Here is a 22,329-nt window from a genome sequence, read left to right as displayed (position 1 = left end):
AGAGGTGTATGCCCATCCGCCATTCCCATCCACAATGCACTAGCAAAGCTGAAACCTACTTCAAGGTAAAAGTGTTCACTTTATGGCCAGTTTCCACGTAATCGCACTAGGTCCTCAAAAATAGATGGATGTCTAATACTGACTTGTATCACAGGTAACCTGGCTGCAATCCCAGTCTATCCCAAACCTTCACCCTTACCTTAACTAGCTTGCTAGTAGACACCCATAGACTTCCAGTCATTACACTAACACTAGTTAGCATTGGCATGTGAAACTACCTAACTTCCTTCATACTGGACACAGAGACATAAACATGGTAGCCACAAATACACCTGACTCTGGGAAAGTAGAGAAAGGGCCTCATTACTAAAATCCCGAACTATCCCTTTAATGTTTTAACCCGATCATAATCCTTAACCCTTAACCTTCTAAATTTGAGTATTGGAGCAACTTTGACATTTGATGTTTGGAGAAACAGAACGATACTAAGCATGAGATGTCAACCCAGGGTGTCATTCACTACATACCCACTAACCAATACCATTAGGGGTGGCTGGTAACCTAGCAGTTAGAGTGTTAGGCCAGTAACTGACAAGTCGCTGGTTGGAATACCGAAGCAGACAATATGGAAAATCTATCGATGTGTCCTTGAGCAAGGCACTTAATCCTAGTTTGCTCAGGGGTGCAGTACTACTATGGCTGACCCTGTAAAACAACACATTTCACTGTACCTATCCAGTGTATGTGACAATAAAACCGACACCACTGTGAGCGAAGAACATTTTATCCACAACTGTTCAACAAGAGCTCATTTGATAACGGCTCCAAGTGCCTTCACACAGGAAATGATACAGCAATGTAATTGTCTGCAGCAGCGTTATAGAGAGGTGAATTTAGCAACAGGTCGTGAACGTTTCTCTATGAAGGATTTTTTAGGGTGCCATTTGAGACGCAGCCATGGCGTGACTCATAAGGACTGGTGTTGTGTCTTTGCCAGGGGGGACTTGTCTGGTGTGGTGATGTGTTTTCTGGTGTCTTTTCATGCACCAAGGACACCTGAGTCTTGATTACACCGTTGCTGCTGAACTCTCCGTCCTGTGATTCAATCTATGGAGATGGATAACAATGGAGAGACAGAGAGAGAGCCTGAGAATTATAGGAGGGAGGGAGGGAGGGAGGGAGGGAGGGTATGGGGTGCAGCAAAGATTAAGACAGACAGCGAGGAGGAATGTCTGGCTCCTCGGTGGCGGTGTGGGACATGTGTCTTGAGAGTGTGTGGAATGGAGGGTGAGAGTTGTTGTTTGCCCCATGGCTAATCTAGAAAAGCACTTGTGTCCCTGTCTCGTTGTCTCCTTGGACCCTCTCAGGCCCTCAGGTATATGGATACCTGGAGAGAGGGAGCAATGCAGGACCGGAGAGAAACACCAACAGGCTGCATGCAAAACATGCATGGTGACCCCCAGCATAGCAGTAATGGACCAGATATGGTCTATTGAAATAGTCTATAGAAACATAAAAATATCAACTAAAAATAATTGTACTCTTAAACAATATTTGTCTATCCCAGCACGTGCAAGTCAAAAGAATGGTCATGTCTAACTCACTAAAAAACGGCCTAATGTAGCAGGGACATGGAATGGGAATGGCCCTACTCATTTACATGAGTGCAAGTGCGCGCGCCTCAATTAGCAGGCACGGTATCGTTCCAAGGCAGCGCACGAGCTTGCAGTTCCGTCTCTCTCCTCCATTACTAGTAAGGGGAGCAATCAATAATTCAATAGTTTTGGCGTCTGAATCCAACCCAAAACGGCAAGCTACCCAAGCCCTCTAGACTGCAGTGGATCTGTGAGAGCGGTAATAATTAATAGCAAAATACATTGCGTTTTGTATGGAAATATCGGCTGGTAATGTGATCCGCATTGCTCTAAAATCGGCTCCCGTGTCAGGTGTTTATTAAATCCTCAGTAATGGCCGGTTAAGATGTCCGGAAACAACCCAGGCAAATTTGCCCTGGAAGTAAAGGGGTCTCTATACATGACGCGCATTCTCAATTAAACATATAAAACTGTGTAGAAAATCCCAATCTGTCTGTAAAAACAAAACTAATTCATCTCAACGTCGTGACAGTGGCTTAATAGACAATAATGATTTTGGTCACCATAAAACAATTCTAACATGGATATTTCAATGGTAGCCTAATTCAGAAAATAATGAACCTATTTCAAATGTAGCCTACGCTATATTTTGAAAGCATCTGGAATAAAGCAATTATTGTAAATGTAAAGACGTGTTTAAAAACGAACAAGCCTACATTAGAAACAACTGTAAGGCTAGACCAGTGAAAAGTTAGGCACACATCATAACAGCTAAATGACCACACACCGGCATTACCCACCATCAAACAGTCTTCGTGTCTTTTAGGGATTTTTCGGTATATTCAATAGTCTTTTAATAGGCTGTAAACCTTTTACTATCGTCTTCAATGTAACATTTGACACCTTCTCCCACAGAGCGCTAAAATATAACAAAAAATGTTGAATAATGTATTGGTTTGGAGAGGTTAGGGACTATGACAAAGATGTCCATGGTCTTGAGAGAAAAATAACACGTGGCTAAACGGGCCTGACACAACTGGATCAAACATATCAAAACATTAATAATTGATGTAGCCTCCCATAAAAGTCTGTATAGGCTAGGCTTATGACCTGAATACAATCGATTGTAGTAGCAGAAGTAGTATAAGTAATAGGCTTAATAATAATAATACATCTTAGCCTATTATTCAAAATTGTAATAATACCCTTAGTGTAAAAATAATATGGAATAATTATACAGCAATAACAATCTGAAATTATGATTTTTTTAAATGTTTATCCATCGAAACTAGGCTACACCCCACACTATAGAAAAAAATGTAATGAAAAAAGGAATGTAAACAGAGGCTATCATAAAAAGAAACTTCAGTTGATTTATTCTATGAACCGAAAACATTTTGTTTTAGGTGAGTTCACGTTTCACATAAGTGATGAAAAAAGTTAAAGAATTTCTATATTTTTAGAAATCCGTGCCTCGGGTAGGCTACGTTCACTTTCACTGTTATAAAAAAATCAACATTACATAGCCTACAGAATGCACATTATTTTTACACACGGAAGGAAAGTAAAATAGAAAACATGAATGCTCTCACAATGCATTCATAAGCCACAAAATAACAACAACAAAAATAATGCATGTTTCTTGTGTATTAACATATTTTACATATGACCCGTACCGTCTCACATATAGCCTAATGCAATTATTGTCCAAATATTTGTTGTTCTTAAAAAGTGACATTATATTGCCCTTTCAGTAGGTCGAATCACTCGCAAATTCACTCATTGCATTGGATACAAACTTCATAGATTAACTGAAGTTCACCATTTACAAAATAATGGAACATTTGTGGCAAATGTTTGAATTCCACACATCCATGCATGGCTAGAAGCCATGAGGTCCAAATACTGTGACATTCAAGTGAGAGCTTCGGTAGTTCCTCAGAGTGTCTGTATGTCTGCTGTCCATGGGGGGAGAGCCACGAGAGTGAAATGGAACCGACTCAAATTACGTCATCTGTGAGGAAAGACATTCATGCAACACTGCAGAGGAGTTTTCATTTGGACAAGAAGAAGAACAGAAAAAACCTGTCACATAAGGGTCTTTTTTTGTCTCTCTATCCGTTCACGAACATCTGCTGTTTCCTTTACAGATATTTTTCTTTTAAATATAGCGAGGCCAGCCTCTATAGTTTCAAAAGGAAATAATAATATAGCCTAATAACGAAAAACAACGCAGAATAGTTCGACTTGTTACACACAAAAAAAATCGAACGTCCCAGCGGCATCGTTCCTCTTGGCAATCTTGCTCGTTGACAACACCCTTGTTTCACGTTGGTGCAGTTCCCACGTTGCATTGTGAAAATGTAGCCTACATCATCTCCCGCCCTTTTCGTTGAGATCCACAATTATTATCGATTTCACAGTCTGTTATCTTTGTTTAATCTCATAAATAGCCTATTTCTATAGTTATACATGATGTCCTTCATTTAAAAAAAACATAAATATGTCCTTGCTTTCACTTTGTAAGCCTTTTTTTTAAGTCGCTCTGCCTTGTCGATTACTCTCAGTCAATAATAATGTAGGCATTTTAGACGCCATAGACGCCTTGTTGCACGCCTAGTCACAGTCCCAGAGCTGCCGCGTGTTTTTTGGCCTTGAGTCTCAGATCTGCAATACTGGAGTTTTTGTTGGTGTTTTTGGCGGCTGCAGCTGCGGCCACAACCGAGGCAGCAGAGGCGGATTCAGCCGCGAGCGTAGCCAAGGGCAAACCAAATGGCGGGCCCGGAAACATCATGTAAGGAGCGTGCGCTGCCAGGTGAGAGTGCAGGTGATGGTGCGCGTGGGCCACCGCGCTGTCCAACTGCAGTTGCGCCTGGACCTGAAAGGAGAAGGGCGGCACGTTGCAATGACTATCCTACGGACGCACGGAAGAGGAAGAGAGGGGAGAAACACATTAGCTAACTTGTGGAAGGCTGTCTTGTATTCATTTCATCAAGTATTCGTCGGGTCCAATTCCATGTACATTACATCCAATAATATGAATATGAAAAGGGAATTTTCAATTCATATTTCAAGTCCTTTTCTGCTGGAATTTAGATGGAATTGAATCCAACCCGTCTGTATGTTAAGGGAGAACATGTTTAATGCAAGCCCATATACAGTACACTATATCCATTGAATCAAATCTACCACCATTTGAGAACACCATTTAAAAATCCCTTACAACCGGGGGTTTTTCTATCAACATGTTTTGTGGCATTGGCTACAATGGGTATTCACTCGAGGGTCTGATAACAAGCCTTAAAGGCCTTATAAGATTACCTGAATACGATTTTTGTAACCCCCTATCATTAGAACACTGATGTTGTCCATTCCACTTGGACAAGGCCTGTGCCAAGACAGCAGTCTGGGGATTTAGTCAAAGACTGCATGCTTCAAAGTAACTTGCCTGTTGGAATGGCATCCGTAAGGCCCCCACGTTGACATATGGCGCTACGCGACAACCTTCAAACTGACTCGCGGCTCCAATGAGAACTCCTGGAAGAAAAGATAGGACATCTGTAAGGGAAATAGTCCTCATATTATAATTGAGGCAAATATTTATACTCTGAAAACAACGAATAATTCCATTATACAAAACAATGGAGTTAAAATAGCACAACAGGATAAAGATGCAGGGAGCTTACTGCCATGAAAACTCCATCTAGATGTTTTGCATATATAGCCTATAGCAGGGCTCCCCAACCCTATTCCTGGAGAGCTTACCGTCCTGTAGGTTTTCGAGCCAACCCCAGTTGCAACTGACCTGATGCAGTTTATCAACCAGTTAATTATTATAATCAGGTGCGCTAGATTAGGGTTGCAGTGAAAACCTACAGAACCCGTAGCAGAACCGGGTTGGAAAGCTCTGGCCTATAGTAGTTGTTGTGCATTTGATGCATTTCAATTTGTAGGCACGCTTATGGTTTTCATACATGTTCTTGTATCGGGGCGGCAGGGTAGCCTAGTGGTTGCAACCAAAAGGTTGCAAGTTCAAATCCCCGAGCTGACAAGGTACAAATCTGTCGTTCTGCCCCTGAACAGGCAGTTAACCCACTGCCGTCATTGAAAATAAGAATTTGTTCTTATCTGACTTGCCTAGTAAAATAAAGGTAAAATGAAATGAAAAAAAAGTCCCTCTCCAAATGTAAACCCGTATTATCATCACGCCTAAAATAGGATATTGCAGGTGGACAAATAATAGAAACGCACCTTTGTGTAACTGATTCTCCTGCTTTCTGCATTTGGCCCTCCGGTTCTGAAACCAAACCTGCGGGGAGAGAAATTAATTAGTGACCGTGATTGGCAGCTGCTTGTGAGGGCATGTGTAATTCCGCTCAAAATGACTACAACCGCAGAAAAACAATATCCCACAGGAGCCCTGAAATATTAATGCAGAGGCGCTTAACACCAGATTTTAATTATTACATTTACAACATGGGGGCAAGCTAAATACAACGTAAGAAAGTAGACCACAACGAGATGGGGGGGGGGCATTATTATCATATTATAGCGGTGTAAACACGCTTGTTCGACATTTGCAGGCTATATTGGACCGAAATAATTTACCTTCTCAGCACCGGTTTCATATTTCTATAGATTAGCGTCCCAGAAGAACCGAATTGCTTCTCTGATATCGGATAGCAGCATGTGATTACGGCTTTGGACATCTGAGCAACGCGATCTGAGAAAGGCTCTCTCTCGTTAATAGCTGGTGAAATTAATTACCTTAATCTGCAGGAAAATCTATGTTACTGAAGCATTTACATGCTTTACAGTTTCGTTTAATTACTGCCATAACACGCCCTACACAAAGCTCTTTTTGAGGATAGCTCCTTTATTTTATTTCTGTTCATGAAAAGCATAATTCCCCGAGTAGTAGGCTATCTTAGAACGGAGATAAGGCGTCTCATTACTATGATAATCTACTTTGAATCCCCTACAAAGCTGTGGATAAATTATCCCACAACACAGTTGATCAATTCTCCTTTTTCATTATGGATAGAATAGAAATTATATTGATACGTCTATCAATATATATTACGCTCCAACCTCACATTTTGACCACGTAGCCGCGTCAACACAGCAATATAACATACATCTCGTGTCTTATTGGTTTTATTATAAATCTTTATGTTATGGTCGTAGAATGAAAACAGAGGCAAGAAGCCCACCATGAAGTGAGTAAATATGTTACTACTTTTTTTAAACAAAAATAAATTGTCCTTTGTGCAGGAAATTGTCCTTTCATCCCTGCATGCAACTGTGGCTAGAAAAGGGCCTCATAAATCGCATGGTCGTTTACATCATGTACTGAAAATAGAAAGAGCGGCAGATCTTGATTTGGGAGGAAAATAATACATAATTTATGTAAATCCTCGAGCTGTGCTCCTTGCACTCGCCTTGCTTGTGACACAATACGCCTTGGTAAAATTCCAACTCTCGCCGGGAGACGTTGCAAAAAGCGCTTGCTTTAACTTTTTTGGGGGGGAGGGAGGTCTTTTGGGCCCGTTTTATGATATTTTAGAAAGAACCGACATATTCAGTGAATAAATACTCGCTCCGTTGTCTCCCTGGGCCAAGGCATAAGGGATGAAAGGGGCTGAAATAAGATATTATGGGGTTTGATAAATCAAATCAGAACCGATGTCTATGTTCATTGTCATTGCCCGGCTCAGTCGCTCTTCTCCCGTTACACAGAGATTGAAGCCCCCCCTCTCCAAAACGGCTTATTGGGTTTCAGTAGTACAGATGGTCTTTCCCGGTGGAAAAAATAAAAGACAGATGTATCTCGTGCGAGCAACATATAGGCTACAAATAAAGCGAAGACAAATATTGTGTTTGTTTTCTTCAGGAATTTGAATATCTGATTTTAAAAAGCGCTTCTTAATCAAAATAATCGTATAATAACAGTTTTAACAAACTGTAATCTAAAACGTGGAGCGCAGAATAGGCCTATCTATATGAAAATATTCTAGGCCCTAATTGAGATTCTGTATAGCTTTATTATAATTTTTTAATGGAACAACATCTCTCTTTCTTTCTTTCATTCATTCTTTCCTTCTTACTTCTCTCTCTCTCTCTCTCTCTCTCTCTCTCTCTCTCTCTCTCTCTCTCTCTCTCTCTCTCTCTCACACGCACACGCACAGCATTTTCAGAAAATGAAATTACATCAATTTAACCATTTAAATTTGAGGTTTTTTTGCCAGGCTAATACTACATCCATGATCAAATGTTGCTCAATTGCTTATAGTATCACATTTTAGAATGGTGCTATGCCCCCCAAAAATGTCATCCCAAATAACTTCAAGCCACAAGAAGCATGTCAATAAACCCCATTCTCTAGAGACCTGTAGTTGATACATGGTTTCCCTCTGTGCTTAAAGTATAGTCGAGAACATGGGGACAACTGTTCCTCTCTAGCCAGCATGCATAACATCATCGGGTTCGCTTTTGTAAAATATTCCCAATATGAGCAACAAACTATATCTTTACACACAGAGTAAAAACGAAAATAAGATAGAGAGCCCCTTACTTGTACTCGAGCCTCGGACAGCCCTAACCGCTGGCTCAGCTCTTCGCGCATGAAGGCATCAGGGTAATGAGTCTCATCGAATAGCCGCTCTAGCTCGTTCAATTGCTCCAGTGTAAAGTTAGTCCGACTTCTCCTCTGCTTGATTTTAGTCTGTGCCTCGTCCTCCATTTGCTTTGTGTCCTCTTTTCTCTCTTTCATGTGCGTGGTACCTACAGAGAGGGGTAGCAGCAAATGAATGAGGGTGAGGAAAAAGGCCTCAGCTATACAAGGGTAGAGGAGGAGGCATCACACAACGAAATTCCTAAAGCGAACATGTGGATCCATCCTCCCAAGCATTACACAAATATCAGCTTCGAATGTTTCGTGGTCCTACAGAATGGTCTTCAATGATTAATTCCTTATAAATATGCATAAAGGTGCCCACTACTGTACGTCCGATCGCTCATCATAGTTAGGGTTTTCCTGTGTCCTATATTGGATATAGGTCCAGCAGCTCGGTTGATATTTTCATGATGTCACTACAATGGTATTGTAACCACTAGGATATGATTTAGGCCTACCGGGTATGCAAGTGTGGGGTTCATCTCATTTTATCTGCCCAATGCAACTCTCCACGGTTGTATAAAGTGAAACGACTGTGATTAACGTTTGAAGATGTAAAAGATTCCCATCCCAGCTAATGGAACAATTAGGCTATTTGTTTTTTTTAGGCTAATGAAATTAGTGATCAATATGATATAGCGAAAGAGCCTGCATGCTTTAAAGCAACATCTTGAGTTATTAACACTCTATTTAAAAAAAAGTTGGATTATTATTAGAATGTATAATTACTTATTACATAATCAAATGAAATGATTATTGAAAAGACATATACACAGATTAATATGAATCATTTCTGATAGGCCTGTTGATTTTGGTGCTATTGGATCATTTAAATAGCCATATTTTTTTCTCCAGCCTTTTTGTCTTTATGCGGTTGATGAGTATCTCTACACGTTTCTTCTTGCTACTGAAATTGCATCGAGCGTCAGAGTGGGTTACACAGTGACCAGCCATGATAATTAGTCAATTCCAAAATAAATGCGTTGATCTTTTAAAAGCATGCTATACCATTTATCTTCAAACAGAAAAGCACTTAACCGGATAGGCCTACCTAATTCAATCATGGGCCTGATATTACACACAACATTGCATTACACAGTGACTACACCTCATGACAACAACCAGGCTATAAACTTGAGCTTACTTTTAGTGTCACCCAGTCATTTGAAGCCAAACCGGTAATTGGGAAACATTCCAAATACAAAAGAATGATAAACCAAGCACGTAGGCCTATAAACGTATACCCTTTTTTTCTAAGCGATATACACAAAAACATGCATGCTTATTTTCTTTGACTAGGCACGCGACATGTTTGTCAAAGTTATTATTGTTTTAGCACACGGGATATTCCTAAAGTATAATTCAAGAACATTTAACTTTGTATAACCTCAAAGCAGTTATATTTGAGTAAATCACATAAGAAAACCGTATGAACGCAAAGCATTAGGCTAGTTTACCATCGATCGGTTTCGGGCTTCCCACATCCCTGGTCCTCTCTGGTCCCAGCATGTCCGGTTCCCTGCCTGGCGATCGCGCGTCTACCCGAGCGATATCGTTCATTTCCTCGCGATTCGGTTCGTTGGCGAGACCCTCCCTGGCACGCGCGGATCCGGTCTCCAGCACCTCCCGGTACGTGATCACCTCCTTCTTTTCCTTCACTTTCTGATCAAAAGACTTCGACACAAATGCGGTAAGTTCTTCCATCACTGCTCCAAGAAATCTCCCCGTCTTGTTCTCTCACGCTTTCTCTCGTTTTCTCGCTCTCTCTCTCAGTTGCACCACAGCTTAAGACATCAAGAGTGTTTATTTTAGTCGACCTAAATGCAAGGTGGTGTTGTTGCCAACTCTGTATCTCGTGCTGCAGCTAAATGTATAAGATCTCGGACAAATGTCTTCTTGCTGCGGAGTTCCAACCTGCTGGTGATCAGCTATTGAAGTCACAGTATTTATACTTTGTAACGCCTGCCCCTTGATCCGTGCAAATTACCTCCCCTCAGGATGCCTGGATGAGCCCCCTTCCCTTCGCCATATACCGACAGCCTCGAAAAACACATTAGCAGCCCTTCAGATTTCACATCATTCTTACGAGGTTGCTATTGGCCATTAATCCAAGATTGACAAGAAGGACTCATTAATTTAATTAAGCGTGGATTCGTTGCTATTGTTCTGAGTTAGTATTTTAAACACCAGGGAGATGGGCAGGATCTCTGCAGGGGTGTGGCTAAAACTGAAAATGACAAGCTTGTTCGGGGAGCACATAACGGAGCTTCCTCCAAATCTCTGCGATCTGGGAAAAAAAAAGACACTGACAGTGATACGGAGAGAGAAAGGTAAAGAGAGGACCAACTGGGAGGCTGATGGTGGAGGCTCACCATAGCCAGACACACACCTTGACTAACATGCAACGATATGTTTGTTCTGTATGTACTCGAATAAGAGCGACTAAATACATAGTTGAAGCAAGAACAGATCAACTGTGCAGCATGTTGATAGTTTGTGTATGTTAGTTGTTAGTCATTTTGTGTGTGGAATTTGTCATGATAAGAAAAACAATTTGATAAGGAGCTATCAGATAAATAATAATCACAATAATACTAATAATAACAACAACAATAATAATAATAATAATAATAATAATAATAATATATAATAATAGTATTCCTTGATTTGGAAGATATGAACTATTCGTCTCTTTTTTTGTTTTTTGCTAACCTGTTTTTAATTTAGGCTAATGATGGCCAAATAATTATGATCAATAGTTGTTTCTTCAAATGCCTTAAAATGACAACTGAAATGCCAAAACTGATCTCACATTTTTTGTCATAATTTATTAGAGAATGTATTTACTTTTCAAAACAGCAATTATAGGCTATGTTTGAATCTGAAGTCATTAGGGAAACTATCTTTATTGGTTAATATCAAATCTCGATAGACTTTCTCACGCCATTAGAATGTTAAACAGCAACTAAACGTTTAATTAAAGCGTTTCATGTGATGCGTTGCCATTGGGCGTGTTAATTATGGTTTCTTAAGTTGACTGCCTATTGAAATTATTGCATATTTGCAAAATAAATAAACAATGGTTCACTTATGGTGAAGGTTACTGGATGCCGTGGGGACAAAGCAATTAAGTGAACTGAAAAAGGCTAAACATAAGCCGGAATGGGATGGGATTACAGCGGTATGATAGGCTATCACTTGTACATTTGATGCAACATTAAGCTCATTTATTGATAATCTATATAAAATACTATTTCCACACACAGGCTCGAACAATTCCCCTTATTAAAAATTCATGATGTCTCCGCTCTTGAACCTTAGGCATTCATTATTTTTCTGTGTCCTCTGAAAAGCAGCAGAAATTATAGGCTGCTATTAGGCTAGAGAATTCAAGTTAATCTGCAACATGCTATTTATATCAAAATAAGTACAAATACCTACACATTTTAGTAGTTTAAGTTCTATAAATTGCAAAGATAAACATGTTCGATCCATTTCAACGTGGGATGTCTTGAAGGTTAGGCTACTAATAGAACACAATTTCCATAAAGGTAATAACAAGTTAGCATTCCGCATAGGTAAGCTACCACTGAAACATCTCAGAGGTAAAGTTTTAACATAGGAAAACCGAGAGACAAAAAAACTATAGGCTATCGGACATTTATTTAGACTAGGCCTACTGTATTTTAGCAGTTGATATGCTATATAACTTGCATTCACTCCAATAGGCCTAAATGGAAAATCAACCCAAAACAATTGTAGGCTATTTTTGTGTGGGTATGTATGGGTATGTGTGTGCCTTGTGCGTACGTTTAGGTGTGTGTGTGTGTGTATATATGTGTGTGTGTGTGTATGTGTGTTGCGCGTAAAGAGAAAACCTATGGACCAAAGAGCAACATTCCTATTCAATTCATTACAGCACAATACATGTTAGGCATAAATCATTCATAAACCTACGAATTATTATTATTAATTCAACGTAGGCCTAATGTGAGCAAATGCATGGGGTGCACAAACGAATGTTGTTCTTCGAGCAACCCTAAATGCTTTCTTTCACTCATTTATTTGAGAGGTAGTCTATTTGGGAAGAGTGCTTTATTAAAAGTAGGCTAAAAGACGAAACTTGGAAAAGTCTGACATCATTGACATGACTTTCATATCCTACTATTTTCATGCAATGCGACAATCTTAACCATAAATAAAGACAATGTATGTAGCCTGTATGTTGCCTATCTGCCCTATAATGAACTTCAGGTGCTAATGCGGCAAGTTACGCGAAATTTGATTAGGCGATGTTCTTTTGAAATAGGCCTAAATATAACTTATACTGGTATGTGAGAGGCTAAACGTGACTGTACTGTGATATGTGTTTGTCCCACCTAGCTATTTTCAGATGAATGCATCTTACGAATGTAAGAATACCTGGATACGAGCGACTGCTAATTGACTAAAATGTAGGCTAAATGTAAAAATGTAATATTGATTGCAGACCTGATAGGTCTACAATTCAATTTTTTTTCTCAAATTACACGAGCAGTAAGATTTGTAATAATAACCAATTAGGATATTATTCAGCATTCACAGATGATTGTTCACTCATAATAACCTAAAATAAAAAATGCACGTTTTAGTATAGGCCTACAACTTTAGCCTACTTTTTCCCCAATTGCCTAGGCTATATACTATATATTGTAAAAAAAAAAAATGCAACTTCACGAAATGTAGGCTATACATAATTGGCAAAATATGACAAGAGTAGGATCTCTACAGTAGCCTATAGATCATTGATTGAGATATACACGAACGATAGCTCTGTTGTAGATTCTCTTGACTGCATGTTTCATCTGAACGTTCTCCAATCGATGTGCTCTTGGTCTACTAGAGTAGTCTTTTGAGCAGTGCATGGTGGTGTATTTCAAGTGCTTTTCAAATTAAGGGGGATATTTATTTGTTCTAGATTAAGGGTGGGAGACAGCCAGTTGAATAAGACCTCAAATGTGATAGGAAAGTATCCAACAGGAAAGTATCATTATTGCCAGGAGTAGCATGTATTGCTACAGTGTGGGCAGTAACAGACGGAAAAAGAGAGGCTGATATCTAGTGTGAGGGAGAAGGGGATACAGGAAATTAGTTTAAAGACTATATAGAGTAAAACGTCATTAGATACAGTCTCAAATATATACTTTTTAAGAGCAACAGGGCTGGCAGGTAGGATTAAATTCTCCCTGTCTATGGCCCACATTCCAGTACAGTAGATGGCAGTAATGCACCATAACGTTGGATGCCAACCGCCGATAAACACCACTGAAGAAGAAGAAAAACGAGGAGGAAGAAGAAGAAGAAGAAGAGACATATGTAGCAAGATACCTGGTATGAATTGTTGTTTCCCCCCCAATTTACAGCCACTGTATAAGTAATGTTTGAAATACGTCGACGCTGGTAATAACGTTGTAGCGATTTACCGATCAGAAGGGCGCGCGTAACACAGAAATGCCTAGAATAGAGTCAGCTGTGTTTAGCTGCAAACGAAAGCTAACACGTTAGCTAGCATGCCAGCAGTCCTGAAAGTGCACATTCTGTCTGCATGCTATAACCTGCAAATTAAAACTTCACAGTATATTTTTAACACAGGCATACGCGATAGCTATTTGAACAATTGTTTTAGAATGGGAAGCTAGCCATTATGCTCGTCAACTGTCGCAAGTTAAGCTCTATGATAATGTCTGTTCATTGTTTACATTCTGTCCACGCTCTCTTACTAGGCAGGTGGAGCCGAGTTGGGGAAGTTAGCTAGCTATAGTAGCTCTCTGGCATACTGACTGCTCATGTATATTCAGAATATAACGGTTATTTATCCAGTACATGTCAGTCTTGGAGGATGGAAGGGGGACATTAAACAATGAAGCCACTAGCCACAGTATAGCTACGCATTGCAGGATTTAAGCTGGCTGACTTAACTCAACGATGTAAAATGGAGTTGAGAGGCGACTAGTGTTGGCGGACTGGAGCGCACTCTGAAAACAACTGATTTCAGCACCCCAAAAATAGCCTGCAATTACACATAACAATGTCGTGTGTATTTGCAGGCTATTCTCTGGGTGCTGAAATCAGTCGTTTAAAAAAAAAAAAAATTGTGGAGTAAAGTTTAATCGGCTAGATGTAGGCCTACTGTTTCATCTGAGCAATCAATAAATGAGTGTTTGATTAAATAAGACGTCCTCTTATGCTTTCTCTCCTCCAACCCAGTTTAGTGAGGGATAATGGGTCGCCACACCTCTGACAGCGAGGAGGATAGCCGTAGCAGGAGGAAGAAGAAGGAGAAGCACAGAAGGCGCTCCTCTTCCTCCAGCTCCTCTGGCAGCCGGGTGACCAGCCGCAGCAAGAGGTCCAGCAGACGCAGCCGCTCGCGGAGTCGCTCCAGAGAGAGAGACAGGAGGTAGGTCTATATAGAAATACTGCAATTTACAGAGATCGGTAGATGAGAGAACTACTTCACTGGCAAATATAGGAGGAAGCAGACCTACATCACAACATCAGAAAGGACAGACAGAAAGGACAGACATGCGTGGTAGGTGTACTGTGTGCAACACTAGAGGAACAGGTATACTGTCGCTACCTCGGCCTTTAACAGAGGTGCATGAATGAAGGAGCAAACTGGATGTGTAAAGCTGTAATGGGGGCTGGTCTAGTAGTAGTCCCACCATCGCGGACCACATATGCCTATGGAGGCGACGGTTGGATCCCCCGTCCTGCCACTCATTTTGTATCCTGTATCCCTCTCCTCTATTTACATAGATAGCTATCCTAAATCTGTCAGTGAAACTTGTGCCTTTAAAATATATATTTTCAAAAATCAGCCACCACTCTTGAAAGACAGTTTTAATTGAATAGGATAATACTACTTTATAGAACTACTTACTAAGGGTGTCCAATCAAAAACACTTATTTTGACCAATGGGTAAATCTGCAGGCCAAAAAAACAATAGAGGGAAGATGGATATCGATTTTGATACATGTAGTATTTTCATATTTTAGTATACTCTTGTATTCATTTTGAATTAATATGAAAGAAGTATCTCTGTGAAATGACAACGGACAGGCCCTAAAATTTGATTTTGGCCTTGGTGGGTAAAGATGTCCATTTCACCAGCCACGTTGGCGGGTGGTCAGTGCTCCACAGTGCAAGCATTTCACTCGCATTTGTGAATAAAAATAGTCAAGTATGATTATACTTATAGCAAAGTAAATACAACATTAGCTGTTTTCAAAGTATTTCTGCCGTTTTGTTTCATAGCTGGTAAATGAATCAGACAGTTAAAGAACTACGAACCCGACATAGCCTATTGCACCTCGCGCTTCAACACTGCTTGGCTAGGGGCTGTGTTTGTTGGTAATTTACATTGTTTTGTTCACAAGCTAAGTTGTTCTATGTTTGAGTTTCAACTGCTAGGGAAGAAAAGACAACGCTTCTACTAGTCAGACTCAATCTCACAGGCAGAAACACGACTCGAGTCGCGTTACCATGTTAATCTCCCGCCCTTAAAGGGGAAGGTGGCATTTTTTGTCTCATCTGTGATATTTTGGTTAAAAGGCTCAGGTCACAAAAAATGAAATTAAACAATATGCCACGTTATGTCTTACTAGTAATACATTTATTGTTTTAGAAACATCACAAACCATGCTCATCACTTTTTTTGTTGTGTTTTGTTGGTATAATTTTAGTGGCAAAACAAATATTTTGGCTGATTAAAAAAAAAAAGAAAACATTTTTTAAAGATTTTTTCAATCTACCTGCCACAGTGGCTGGTGGACCAAAAAGTTAATTTTATGCCTTGTCAACAGAGCACAAAGCGTATACAAAGCTTTTTATTTTTTAAAGCCTTGTACGTTTAATTCCGGTCATGTCATGCAACAAAAAAAATTGCGACCCTTGGAAACAACTTTGAAGACGACTACCACAAAAAATTGCACCGCTATGTCAAGAGAGCTTGGTGCTTATTATTGGATGTTTTAGGTTATGAAATTGGACTTTTTGGATATAATGTTAATGATTTCTTAAAGACCCCACGGAACAATTCAGAACATGAATAATCATATTTGTCTTGATAAAATATATTTTATAACATAAGGAAGTGAAATTTCATTACCAATGCTCTTTTCCACCAACTCTGGGCAGAGTGGGTGGGCACCCTATACTACTTCATTCATCACGGTACTTACACTGTCTTCCATCACTTTATTTACTTTATTTATTTATTTTTTTAATATTTAAGCAGGGCTGCCCAAAGTGGAATTCGCGGGCCAAACTTGGCCCTAAACAACATTTGGTTTGGTTTGCCAGATACTGTACGTAATAGGCTATTAGTGTGGTCAACCAGTTGAGCAAGTCATTTTTATAGATAAACGGATAAGTAGCATATTGTTTTTAAATGTGTACATGCTTTTATCCTTTGAGACAAGAGCTGATTCAAAGGGGGTGTGGCTGATTTTAAAACACTTCCCGCTAGCCGCCAGGAGGATACTCTTGTGCATCCTCTGCTAAAGTAGGTAATCGAGGAGGTGAGTATACTCCTCTGTTCACCTACTAATGAATTTACAATCTTCTTGACCACTCAACCACTTATCGGTTTCTAGGTCACGGTGGCGAGTAGCACAGAGGAGTTGCAGCGAGGAAAGACTTTATCCCAATGAGTATCTCCCACTAGCAAACCACTGTGGGTACTTCCTTTTCCTGTTGTACTCAGCACCACACATCCACTACCTGTTACATTCAACTACACCACTAACAGGCCTTACGACAGAGTACAACAAGAAAAGGAAGTACCCACAGTGGTTTGCTAGTGGGAGATACTCATTGGGAAAAAGTCTGTCCTCGCTGCAACTCCTCTGTGCTACTCTCCTCCGTGACCTTGAAACCGATAAGTGGTTGAGTGGTCAAGAAGATTGTAAATTCATTAGTAGGTGAACAGAGGAGTATGCTCACCTCCTCGATTACCTACTTTAGCAGAGGATGCACAAGAGTATGCTCCTGGCAGCTAGCGGGAAGTGTTTTAAAATCAGTAACACCCCCTTTGAATCAGCTGTTGTCTCAAAGGATAAAAGCATGCACACATTTAAAAACAATACTTATCTGTTTATCTATAAAATTACTTGCACAACTGGCTAAATTAGTTATCACTGTAGACATTTATTTTGGGATTCTACCCCTGTAAACATAATTTGCCTGATGATTTGCGAGAGGAGAAGGAGTCTCATTTCATACAAGCGCATTTGTTTCCTCTCCTCGGCTCTGCTCCTCGATTACCTTTGACCTTTTTCAAAAGCAGACGAGGACTGAGGAGAGGGAGAAATCAAGCAAAACCAATTGAGATTCTCCTAAAGATTGTCTGGAACAGAGGTTAGATGACCAACTGATACTCTGATAATAATGATATGGCCGTCACAACATAGGATCAGAGCGAAGAACTTGATGTTTTAACTTGATAATATGGTTATTCCACTGAACAAAAATATAAATGCAACATTTTCAAAGATTTTACTGAGTTACAGTTCACTGTTGATTGTGGCCTGTGGGATGTTGTCCCACTCCTCTTCAATGGCTGTGCGAAGTTGCTGGATATTGGAGGGAACTGGGACACGCTGTTGTACACGTTGATCCAGAGCATCCCAAACATGCTCAATGGTTGACAAGTCTGGTGAGTATGCAGGCCATGGAAGAACAGGGACATTTTCAGCCTGTCAGGAATTGATTACAGATCCTTGCGACATGGGGCCGTGTATTATCATGCTGAAACACGAGGTGATAGTGTGGATGAGTGGCACGACAATGGGGCTCTCGTCACGTCGTCTCTGTGCATTCAAATTGTCATTGATAAAATGCAATTCTGTTCGGTGTCCGCAGCTTATGCCTGCCCATACCATAACCCCACCGCCAAAATGAGCTCTTAGAAACGCATTGGCCTTATTTTGGACAGGTTTTAGCGCTTTACCTCTTCCTCTATGGTTTACACACCAAGCCCCTCCCCCTGCCCTCTCATGCCAACAAAGTTGAGAGGTCACATCTTCCTCTCTGAAAAGAGGTTTCAACTCGCTATTTGAGGTTTGGTCCAACATTATTTCACTGTAATAGAGAAGTTAACTTTTATAACGATACCCCTTTTATGTCTCAACTACTCAGATTGCGCGCAGAGAAGTCACTACTAAAATGAGTGTATTATTCTGGATTCTGGAAAATAAATGCTCAGTTTGTCGCGCGCGGCATTGGGGTGCCACGTACCACTCGTAGCATTTTAACCAGTTATACTAACTGTCTAGTCTATGTATTATACATATGCAATAAGCATGAAACATAATTATATAAGGATAATTATATAAGGATAATTACAAGCACGTGTGCTTGAGAGATTGTTAATTTAATTTTCTATAGCCTAATGCCTGCTACAAGAAGTTAGTCATTATTAGTGAATTAGTGCACTATGCATGGTTCTAGTTAAATTTGTAACAAAAAAGCAAATTTTTATAGACTTAAAAGCCAGATTAGTGATTATTTCAGCTCATGAAACATGGGACCAACACTTTACATGTGTTTACCTGTTGGACATAGGCTATTACAATGAATAAATGTAATTACCAGTAGTTAGTAGTTGATGTTACTGCCATCATTTAGACCCACAGGCTTTTTTATTTTTTTAAATGTGTTTGTCCAGGTTGTGTGTGAGAGAATGTGTCTGTGAGTAAATGACTGCTGATGATGTCGCTGAGGGTCTCTTTAACAGAGGATACTGGACAGTCTCCTACACACGCGCACACGCTCGACACTCCCTCTGCAGTTGTTTAGACCAGGCCGGTTGATGGTCATTACTTATGCACTTTGGTCAGGGTCCATTACGCGAGATGGGAAATCATTGGTGTTCTTGAGAGAATGGCTCGCTGATCTGGGGCCGGCTGGGCGGTGTGAGGTGGGGCTGGTTGTAGCCGTTTAACCTCTTAGCCTTCAGTCTTCCTACTCAGTCAGCCATTCATTAGCTGCCGAGGAAATGCTTCTGACAAATCAAGGAGTTGGACATGGCCAATGAATGGACATTGGGTTGAAAATAGATACAGGGTCTATGGATTAAGTTGGGCCTTTATGTATGAGGCTACATCTGCCTATGGGCCCTGGTCAAAAGTAGTGCACTATATAGGGAATATGGTGCCGATTGGAATGCACACTACACGTGGAAAGATAATCGTTAACTGAAGTCTCCAGTGAAGAGCAGCACGTGTTCACTAGCTGTTCACCAGGCATTAAAGAGCTCCCCCACACAACCCATTGGGTTGACATGGAACACACAGTCAGTGTTAGTGCACATGTCAAACCTGCTCCCACTATTCACTTGGATGGCTTCCATCATGTCGGTGTACACAGGCAGCCTCCCTCTCATGTGCCGTAGTGGCAGCTTTCGCTTTGAGTGAACCAGCCGTGTTTTCTTAACATTATCGTCACACGCCTGTGTGTGTGTGTGTGTGTGTGTGTGTGTGTGTGTATACCGCAAGTTCAAATAACATGTCTCGTCCTGCACGTTTCTTCTGCTGAACCCGTGTGTGAAGTGCTTGAGTCAAGGCCACGATGGAAGCTTTCTTCCTGAACCAACCCGCTTCTGCGATCCATCCAACCCGGGCAGATACTAATACAGCGCTCTCTCTCGCGCGCTCTTTCACTCACAACAAAAGTATTTGATAGATTTGATGAACAACCACCGGCACTTCTAGGGGGCTAGTTATGGAAAGTAAATGAGGGAATTATTTGATTACCGAAATTAACAACAGACTAAATTATTATTTTGAGGGATATATAAATCATTTTATGTATAAGATGGGACTGGGAGACATGTTTTCTCTGTTGCTCAGTCTTAACGTGTTGTGAAAGGCGGGTAAGAACACCGAGAATAATAGAGAATATACTGCTTGGAGTGGAAACACGGGAGAGGGTGCGAGGGGGTGAGCGAGTGGTTAATATGTGGTTAAGAAGAAGACTAGTTTGAGCTGCTAAACTCAGACCAGCACAGTGAGTCATTCTAGCGTGGGTTAATCAATGACTGGAATTATCCTCTGTGTGTGTGTATCTGTGTGTGTCAGACGCAGGCGGCGGTCCAGCAGCAGCTCGTCCCACGGCTCGTCTCGCAGGAGGAGGAGTCGTAGTGGAGATAGAGACCGAGGCAGGACCAACCACTCCCGTAGGTCACGCAGCCGCACCCGCAGGTATGATGGGGACTGAGGTAGTGGGGATGGGTGGGGGCTGGGTGGGGGGAGAGAAGGGCTCAAGAGAGTACAGTAGCACTACTATAGTTTTGTGGGTATGAGGATGGACAGTAGAAGGTGCTGGCTTTCAATAGGTGTCTGACTACCACATGCATGCACACACACACCCCACACTATACTCTCTTCACCGTACCCATACCCTGTTCTTGTCCCTGATTTTTGGCTGAATTTCACAATGTAATGACATTTGATTATGATTGGTTCCAGCAACCACAAACTGAATGTTGCCATTTTGCTTGCAGTTCAATTTACAGAAAAACATATTCAAACAACAAAAACAACATTTGTAGGGACTTGGAGTGTGTGTGTGTGTGTGTGTGTGTGTGTGTGTGTGTGTGTGTGTGTGTGTGTGTGTGTGTGTGTGTGTGTGTGTGTGTGTGTGTGTGTGTGTGTGTGTGTGTGTGTGTGTGTGTGTGTGTGTGTGTGTGTGTGCCAGCCAGCCAGCCAGCCAGCCAGCCAGCCAGCCAGCAGCTCAGTGTGGTTTGTTTGCTGTTGTGGCGAAGGCCATTATAACGTGGAAGACTGTCATTGAAAGAGACTCTCTGAGCCACTCTGTACTACTGTGACAGCTAATCACACACACACACACAAAACACCTTTTTTATTTTGGTTTGTGTTAATGAAGTACAGGCTCACACACAGACCCAGGAGGTCAGACACATTTTGTTTGCTTCCCCGCCCCTCTTTGGGGAACACAAGAAAATAGGGGAAACCTGCTTTAATTAATTAATGCAATTAAAACATAATTATCCATTCATGGTTTATTGAAATATTATTATCATCATTATCATGTGTTGACTGACTGACTGACTGTTTTAAATCTGTTAGCACTATAAGAAAAGGCTTTTTAAAAATATGTTTTATGCGCACAAGGCACCTTATTTTCTTTTTGTATTGCTATGGGGAAAAAATTGGCGAACCATTTTAGTCACAAATGAGCGGTTTCATATCTTCAGTAGGTTAGATAAGATGGCAGTAATGAAGAAAACTGGTGACGGAGGCTATGGACTGCCGGAGCTAGCAGGGGAGCCTGATTGGGTGGAGGTGCTCTTCTTAAATGGAGAATTACATTGTTTGTACAGTTGAAGTCGGATGTTTACATACACCTTAGCCAAATACATTCAAACTCAGTTTTTCACAATTCCTGACATTTAATCCTAGTAAAAATTCCATGTCTTAGGTCAGTTAGGTTCACCACTTTATTTTAAGAATGTGTGAAATGTCAGAATAATAGTAGAATTATTTATTTCAGCTTTTATTTCTTTCATCACATTCCCAGTTGGTCAGACGTATACATACACTCAATTAGCATTGGCTTTTAAATTCCTTAACTTGGGTCATATGTTTCGGATAGCGTTCTACAAGCTTCCCACAATAAGTTGGGTTAATTTTGGCCCATTCCTCCTGACAGAGCTGGTGTAACTGGATTAGGTTTGTAGGCCTCCTTGCTCGCACTTGCTTTTTCAGTTCTACTCATCATACCAGAGGACATTTCTCCAAACAGTACGATCTTTGTCCCATTGTGCAGTTAGTTGCAAACCGTAGTCTGGCTTTTTTATGGCGGTTTTTGAGCCATGGCTCCTTCCTTGCTGAGCGGCCTTTCAGGTTATGTCGATATAGGACTTGTTTTACTGTGGATATAGATACTTTTGTACCTGTTTCCTCCAGCATCTTCACAAGGTCCTTTGCTGTTGTTCTGGGATTGATTTGCACTTTTCGCGCCAATGTACGTTCATCTCTAGGAGACACAAAGCGCTC

At 40.8% G+C, this 22,329-nt stretch overlaps 2 protein-coding genes across 3 annotated transcripts in view; one reads left to right on the top strand and one right to left on the bottom strand.

The window, feature by feature from the left end:
* Positions 1–2,419: 2,419 nt before the first annotated feature.
* LOC118386631 (short stature homeobox protein 2-like) lies at positions 2,420–10,279 on the bottom strand. Its single transcript, XM_035774318.2, has 5 exons — positions 9,729–10,279; positions 8,170–8,378; positions 5,847–5,904; positions 5,044–5,132; positions 2,420–4,509 (listed from the first exon to the last, which is right to left on the bottom strand). The coding sequence occupies exons 1-5, from the start codon at positions 9,973–9,975 to the stop codon at positions 4,216–4,218; spliced, it is 897 nt and encodes a 298-aa protein (XP_035630211.1). The 5' UTR covers positions 9,976–10,279; the 3' UTR covers positions 2,420–4,215.
* Positions 10,280–13,488: 3,209 nt separating this feature from the next.
* The window catches only part of rsrc1 (arginine/serine-rich coiled-coil 1), a 184,925-nt gene continuing 176,084 nt past the window's right edge, over positions 13,489–22,329 (top strand). The window contains exons 1-3 of one of the 2 annotated variants that reach the window (XM_052526198.1): positions 13,489–13,641; positions 14,518–14,707; positions 20,389–20,511. In XM_052526198.1, coding sequence (XP_052382158.1) covers positions 14,532–14,707; positions 20,389–20,511 — 299 coding nt within the window. In that variant the 5' untranslated portion in view covers positions 13,489–13,641; positions 14,518–14,531. The remainder of the gene's footprint in view (positions 13,642–14,517; positions 14,708–20,388; positions 20,512–22,329) is intronic. The other variant, XM_052526197.1, reaches the window with a different exon arrangement.

The sequence above is a fragment of the Oncorhynchus keta genome, chromosome 1, assembly GCF_023373465.1.
Source record: "Oncorhynchus keta strain PuntledgeMale-10-30-2019 chromosome 1, Oket_V2, whole genome shotgun sequence".
NCBI lineage: Eukaryota > Metazoa > Chordata > Actinopteri > Salmoniformes > Salmonidae > Oncorhynchus > Oncorhynchus keta.
This window is presented reverse-complemented; position numbering and strand designations above follow the sequence as displayed.

Bases quoted from the DNA above. Each gene is read 5' to 3' on its own strand.
- LOC118386631 (XM_035774318.2), bottom strand. From the start codon at position 9,975: ATGGAAGAACTTACCGCATTTGTGTCGAAGTCTTTTGATCAGAAAGTG. The intron at 5,905-8,169 runs GTAAGGGGCTCT...CTCTCCCCGCAG, and splicing joins TGTCCGAGGCTCGAGTACAA to GTTTGGTTTCAGAACCGGAG. The intron at 4,510-5,043 runs GCAAGTTACTTT...GTGCGTCCGTAG, and splicing joins TACGGATGCCATTCCAACAG to GATAGTCATTGCAACGTGCC.